At 40.4% G+C, this 7,903-nt stretch overlaps 1 protein-coding gene across 6 annotated transcripts in view; it reads right to left on the bottom strand.

Annotated features, from left to right (window-relative positions):
* LOC129821085 (low-density lipoprotein receptor-related protein 1B-like) overlaps positions 1 to 7,401 on the bottom strand; it is a 458,866-nt gene extending 451,465 nt beyond the window's left edge. For 4 of the 6 annotated variants that reach the window (XM_055878363.1, XM_055878360.1, XM_055878361.1 and 1 more), the window contains exon 1: positions 7,070 to 7,391. In XM_055878363.1, the coding sequence (XP_055734338.1) occupies positions 7,070 to 7,148 (79 nt within the window). In that variant the 5' untranslated portion in view covers positions 7,149 to 7,391. Of the gene's footprint in view, positions 1 to 7,069 lie in introns of all 6 variants that reach the window. The other 2 variants (XR_008754267.1, XM_055878362.1) reach the window with 2 other exon arrangements.
* Between the last annotated feature and the right edge of the window lie 502 nt (positions 7,402 to 7,903).

Here is a 7,903-nt window from a genome sequence, read left to right on the forward strand (position 1 = left end):
TGAGTTATCACAATCAAAATCCAATGGCTACAGAACCTCAATAGGACACTGTTATCAAATGTGATTTTTCACACTTCTGAGCTGAACTGAACCAAGCCAAGCTGAGCAGTACACTGCTGGCCTTATTTGCTGTAACTGTGCTGAAAAGAACAATGTGAAAATTCAATATCCAAACCAGAAAAACACAGTTCGGGTCGGCAGTCGGAACTATAGTGTGAAGAGTGATGGGAGAAACCACTGTAGATATTGGTCAGCTGATTCCCCTTATACTGTACTTGAACCCTCTTGAAACCAGGATGAAATAGAGCTTGTTGTCTCAGAGCAGTGAGTGCTGAAAGCTAGTCTGATTTATAGAGGAAGAGATGAGGTAGTGGTTGGTCTAGTACTACTGCCTGAGAAGTGATTCATACAAATCCTGTATGGTCAACTCTGTGTATTTTAGTTGGCATCATTCATCCCCATGTCTCATGTTCATTGAACTTTACCCCTCAAGCTTTAAGTTGGCTAGAAAACTAGGGAGAAGCTTACTAACAGCTTGACTGTTAGGAAAAGGTGCATAGGTGAGATAATGGCTTTGTTTCGCAGATGTTGAGAGTTTGTTGAACCACACAAGATACAGTGGCAAGACAAAGTATGTGAACCCTATGGAATTCCCTGGACTTCTGCATAAATTGGTCATAAAATTTGATATGATCTTCATCTAGGTCACAACAATAGACAAACAGTCTGCTTAAACTAATAACACACAAAGAATTATACGTTTTCATGTCTTTATTGAACACACAGTGTAGACATTCACAGTGCAGGGTGGGAAAAGTATGTGAACCCTTGGTTTTAATAACTGGTTGACCCTACTTTGGCAGCAATAAACTCAACCATACGTGTTCTGTAGTTGCGGATCAGGACCTGCACAATGGTCAGGAGGAATTTTGGACCAATCCTCTTTACAGAACTGTTTCAGTTCAGCAATATTCTTGGGATGCCTGGTATGAATCGCTCTCTTGAGGTCATGCCACTCCAGAAGGCGTATTATCTTCTGTTGAAGCCATTCTGTTGTTGATTTACTTCTGTGTTTTGGGTCGTTGTCCTGTTGCATCACCCAACTTCTGTTGAGCTTCAATTGGCTGACAGATAGCCTTACATTCTCCTGCAAAATGTCTTGATAAACTTGGGAATTAATTTTTCCGTCAATGATAGCAATCTGTCCAGGACCTGAGGCAGCAAAGCAGCTCCAAAGCATGATGCTCCCTTCACCATTCTTTACAGTTGGGATGAGATTTTGGTGTTGGTGTGCTGTGCCTTTTTTTTCTCCACACATAGCGTGTGTGTTCCTTCCAAACAACTCAACTTTAGTTTCATCTGTCCACACAATATTTTGCCAGTAGCGCTGTGGAACATCTTTTACGAACCTCAGACGTGCAGCAATGTTTTTTTGGACAGCAGTGGCTTCTTCCGTGGTGTCCTCCCATGAACACGATTCTTGTTTAGTATTTTACATATAGTAGACTCGTGAACAGAGATGTTAGCATTTTCCAGAGATTTCTTTAATTCTTTAGCTGACACTCTAAGATTCTTCTTAGCCTCATTGAGCATTCTCTGCTGTGCTCTTGCAGTCATCTTTGCAGGATGGCCACACCTAAGGAGAGTAGCAACAGTGCTGAACTTTCTCCATTTATAGACAATTTGTCTTACTATGGACTGATGAATATCAAGGCTTTTAGAGATACTTTTGTAACCCTTTCCAGCTTTATGCAAGTCAACAATTCTTAATCTTAAGTCTTCTGAGATCTCTTTTATTAGAGGCATGGTTCACATCAGGCAATGCTTCTTGTGAATAGCAAACTCAAATTTTGTGAGTGTTTTTTATAGGGCAGGGCAGCTCTAACCAACATCTCCAATCTCGTCTCAATGATTGTACTCCAGGTTAGCTGACTCCTGACTCCAATTAGCTTTTGGAGAAGTCATTAGCCTAGGGGTTCACATACCTTTCCAACCTACACTATGAATTTTTAATTGTGTATTCAATATAGACAAGAAAAACAACAATGTTGTTGTGACTTAGATGAAGATCAGATATGACCAATTTATGCAGAAATCCAGATAATTCCAAAGGGTTCACATACTTTTTATTGCCACTGTATATGGAGGTAGATTAAATATAGTCTTTGGAATTTATTCAGTTAAGCTGACACTGCGGAAAACCATTTTATGTAAACATCACATTGTGTCAGCAGTAATAAGAAAATCTGTTTGATTTGTTTACTCAGTAAACATTCTCATCATATACATGTCAATGCTACAAATTCAATTTTATAGGCAAAGCCCACTGCAGTGCAAATCTGTTCTAAAGAGAACTTAAATGACCAAGACAAGACATTCTATCCAATTCTTTCAGCATCCAGTAACCACATCCAGACCATAACAAGCCATCTGGGAGCACCTGACTGTCAATGCCTGCTCACATACCCTGGGGCCATGGGCTATTCTATCTCTAGCCTAATCCTGTGTAGAACTGAGGAGTCCACTAACAATAGCACTTAACTGATAGAATTGGATAGAATGTCTTGTCTTGGTCATTTCAGTTCTCTTTATACCATATTTGTATTGCAGTGGGCTTTGCCTATGAAATCAAATGTGTTCCATTGACATGTACACTACCGGTCAAAAGTTTTAGAACACCTACTCATTCAAGAGTTTTTCTTAATTTTTAAGAATCTCAAATATAAAATATATTTAGATTTGTTTAACACTTTTTTGGTTACTACATTATTCCATATGTGTTATTTCATAGTTTTGATGTCTTGACTATTATTCTACAATGTAGAAAATAGTAAAATAAAGAAAAACCCTTGAATGAGTAGGTGTTCTAAAACTTTTGACCAGTAGTGTACTCCCTGTTCAACCACGACTGCATGGCCAAACACGACTCCAACACCATCATTAAGTTTGCTGATGACACAACAGTGTTGGCCTGATCACCGACAACGATGAGACACCTATAGGGAGGAGGTCAGAGAACTGGCAGTGTGGTGCCAAGACAACAACCTCTCCCTCAATGTGAGCAAGACAAAGGAGCAAATTGTGGACTATAGGAAAAGAAGGGTCGAACAGGCCCCCATTAACATCGACCAGGCTGTAGTGGAGCGGGTCGAGAGTTTCAAGTTCCTTGGTGTCCGCATCACCAACGAACTATCATGGTACAGACACACCGAGACAGCCGTGACCGTAATGCGCTACAGAGGGTAGTGTGTACAGCCCAGTAGATCACTGGGGCCATTCTTCCTGCCATCCAGGACCTATATAATAGGCGGTGTCAGAGGAAAGCCCATAAAATTATCAGAGACTCCAGTCACCCAAGTCATAGACTGTTTTCTCTGCTACCGTACGGCAAGTGGTACCGGAGCGCCAAGTCTAGGACCAAAAAGCTTCTTAACAGCTTCTACCCCCAAGCCATAAGACTGCTGAACAGTTAATCAAATGGCCACCGGACTATTACATTGACCCCACCTCCATTTGTTTTGTACACTGCTGCTACTCGCTGTTTATTATTTATGCATAGTCACTTCACCCCTACCTACATGTACAAATGACCTCAACTAACATGTACCCCCGCACACTGACTCAGTACCGGTACCTCCTGTAGATAGCCTGGTTATTGTTATTTTATTGTGTTACTTTTAATATTTTTTTTACTTTCGTTTATTTGGTAAAAATTTGTATAACTCTTCTTGAACTGCAATGTTGGTTAAGGGCTTGTAAGTAAGCATTTCACGGTAAGCTCTACACTTGTTGTATTCGGCGCATGTGACAAATCAAGTTTGATTTGATTTGATGAGAATGTTTACTGAGTAAACAAATTAAACTGAGATCACCTGATGCGGAGGCCTTGACTTGGCTCTGCCATTTTGGAACAGCATCGGGTTGGGCTGGTTCTCCTAGAAAGCCATAACAGCCAGCACATTTTACAGAAATGCTTTCCATCCGGACAAATATGTAAACCAGCTATGAAAACAGAAGTGGGTCCAGCCTAAGAGCCTCACAGGGTCAAGAGTTAAACACATCCGTTTCCTTGGAAAGTCTCCTTGCAGATCATGTAACGCAACCATACAGTAAGGTGACATTGATAATCTCTAGGAGACCCTTTCGTTCATAAACAAAACAGATTTTTATGGGCTACTGTTACCACAGAAAACAAGAAAACAAGAAAGAAAACAAGTAGAAATATATTACAGAAACATACTGTAAATGTATAGAGATAGATATATGGCTATACACTGATTGTACAAAACATCATTTTATCAGTCTAGTCATAGACATTGGCTGTTAAGACTTATCTCACTATATTCAATATTTTACATTACAATATACACTGAGCATACAAAACATTAGAAACACCTGCTCTTTCCATAATGAATCCAGGTGAATGCTATGATCACTTATTGATGTCATCTGTTATATCCACTTCAATCAGTGTAGATGAAGGGGCGGAGACAGGTTAAATATGGATTTTTAAGCCTTGAGATAATGGATACATGGATTGTGTATGTGTTGGTAGCAACAGTATGAGTGTGTCAAGAACGGCAACGCTACTGAGTTTTTCATGCTGAAAAGTTTCCAGTGTGTATCAAAAATGGTCCACAACCCAAAGGACATTCAGCCAACTTGACACAACTGTGGGAAGCATTGGAGTCAACATGAACCAGCATCCCTTTGGAACGGTTTCGACAGCTTGTAGAGTCCATGGGCCGACGATTTGAGGCTGTTCTGAGGGCAAAAGGGGGGTGCAACTCAATATTAGGAATATGTTCCTAATGTTTTGTACACTCAGTGTATTTAAGGCTATATATATCTGCATGTAGACTACTGATTTACTTATTTATATCCATCAACAGGAGTACCTCCCATTCTACTTGATGATAGTCCAGCATAGAAGCATGGTGCTCAGATAGATAACATCTCATCTAATTAGCCCCTGAAGGAAACCTTACTAATGTCATTAGATTACATTAGGGAAGCATTGCATCCAACCTGTGTCTTTAACCATACAACCATAGCCATGGTAAAAGGGGTTATACATTTCAAACAACCTTGAGCTGTTTGTATGTGGTGATGGTTATCTACTGTGGCAGACACCACAGGAGATCAAGGGTACTGTGATAAAATAAAGGCAGGTTAGTATGGACTATAGCTACCTCCTCTCCTCAACTCTCATCATGTCATTGTGTTTGCTCAGCATTGTACTGCTAGTCCCTGGCGTCTGCTCAATGTTAGATGGCAGGGACTGATTTAGGAACAAGTACATAATGGCATAAAAAAATAGGCAAAAAAAAAGTATCATACCTTTCCCAAGACGAATACCAACAGGAAAATACTTGATATTCTTCTGAGTAAAACTATTAGCCTACAGTAATTTAAAATCAAAACGTAAACCCCAAATGACTTTATCTATCTGGTATTGTGCACAGGCATGCTTAAGGTCTATTAAATCCAAAATGGCATTTTATCTTTACTTCTTAATGGATAAGTTCCTCCATCTCTCCCATGAATAATTAATTCTACAGAAGTATTCCCAGGGGATACCAGACCAGTTCACAGTTCTTTTTTATGAAACTACCTGGATTTCACTCAAGCTATTCTAATAGCCATATCCATATATGTCTGATATCCTCAGCGAGGCAGGTATAAGACTATTTGATGTGCAGACCTGAACTAAATGAAGGCATGCAATAGTATGGTGAAATAGATTAAATCTCAGCAACAACACATAAACGGTGTGTGTGTGTGTGTGTGTGTGTGTGTGTGTGTGTGTGTGTGTGTGTGTGTGTGTGTGTGTGTGTGTGTGTGTGTGTGTGTGTGTGTGTGTGTGTGTGTGTGTGTGTGTGTGTGTGTGTGTGTGTGTGTGTGTGTTTTTATTGAATTGTAAAGAAATCCATGCTGAAGTTTAGTCGCACTTGAAACACTTTGCAAAGCCTATAACACCGATTCCTTCACGTTGAGATGTCTGAGTCTTAGCAGCGGCGCAATGCTGACAACCTCAAACTCTGCATTAAAAAAAAATGTATCTGAGCAGTAGGGCGTCCACGGGGAATTGGAACTTTAAATGAATCTTTTGAAAGACTAAAGTAAACATTGTTTCACCTGCTGTGATTACCTGCCGTAGGCTTTATTCTGCTTCATCGTTTTCACGCTCTGTTGGGGGTATTGATGACGTTTTCTATATTTATATTGCCTGCCCCTCAACAGATCAACTAGACTCTCTATAGCAACAAAGTAAAACAAAAGATGAGCTGAAAAGTAGAAAATAAATCTTAGAGAGCATTACAAACACCTAATTGATCGGTTGATAGATGGAGGATGGGCATATCCCAATTTCATTCTTCAATTCACTCACTTTCTACATTCATTTCCCAGTTTATGTCATTGTTTCGCACAACACATTTGAACAACCCATCTAAACGCAACATCCATGTATAGGCTATTTTATGTCAATAAACTATACTACAAGTCAAGGCTGGTGCAAAGGCTGTGCCAAAATCACCAGTTTTTGGACGATAATTCTGGAAAGGTAACACATAATTCTTTTTCACCGTGTCGGTGTCACTGCATCGCATGTCGCGGGCTGCATTCTACAACCTAGGCTACAGCCTACGGTACAGCATAGGTCTCCACGGACAATATGCCACGAACTATGATTTAGGGTAGGCTACTTATGATGCTCAACTTCCGCATTTAGTTATAGCCTATTACATCATCATTCTGAATAGAAATAGACCATACACAAATGTCAACCCATCATTTTGACTCAATTATTCCGATGGCATGGGGATGAATGGCATTCGCATTTGCACCACCGTCGCCAGAATCATGGTGGGCAATTTTGAGAATATTTCATCTACGATACTGACTAGCAAAGGGTGAGAAAAACTAACATTATGTTGCAACATAATGTTAGTAAACTGAATTATCCCGTTATCCCGGCCATGCACCGGTATGGTAAAGAGTGAACAAGCGAAGTTTGATCGGACTGTGCATCTCCCATACGCACCAGCTGCTACCCTGCTTCTCTTACCTTGTTCTGCATCCACGTCTGTCTTCACACACGAAAATAATCCCGATATGGTGAAAAAGGCGATTAGAAATGTGGACATCGTTGCGGAGTGAGGGCTGAAGAGCCACAGCACTTCTCCCACGCGAGTCCAGGAGAGCCCCCCTAATCGAGCGCCGTTCTTCAGGGATGCCAAGAGGAATCTGTTTGCGGAACGGACCAGCAACACTCCCTCACTCCGTACATTCACATTGATCAGTAGGTCTCTGCTAGGTGTTCAGCTAAACGGACGTACGACAGACAGTAAGAGAGGGAGAGAGCGATGAGAGAGGGGAGGGAAAGAATGGAAGGCGGGGTAGGAGGATACAGAATGTGCGCGTCTTGGCTTTTTAAAACGCATAGAAGTGTGTCTAATATTACTTAGCATCGAACCATTGTGTCACAAGATGGACATCCGTCAATGGCTCATGGTTAGTGTTAGTGTTTGCACCACCATGTGTCTATAGTTTTGGATAAATTTTGATCACCCATTCCCCATAAAACAATATTATTGATTGGCTATTTTATAACTTGTATATGATCATTAGCCCGGGTACCATCATTATCAGTTTAAGGAAGTTTCGGGTAGATGCGATCCTAAACCTTTTGGTCTACATGGTTTTCATGGAGCAAAATGTTATTTTCTCATAAATTGAAGAGGTCATTTGATACATGCAAACACGACTAAATAATTACTTATAGTTGCATATTACACGTGGATAAATGTGTGACTTGTAGAACTAAGGTAGCATTAGGCAGAGATGGAGTCATGGGAATAAAATAGCCTACATATCTCCTGGGTTTGACATTGATAAAACA

This window comes from Salvelinus fontinalis, chromosome 23 (assembly GCF_029448725.1).
Source record: "Salvelinus fontinalis isolate EN_2023a chromosome 23, ASM2944872v1, whole genome shotgun sequence".
NCBI lineage: Eukaryota > Metazoa > Chordata > Actinopteri > Salmoniformes > Salmonidae > Salvelinus > Salvelinus fontinalis.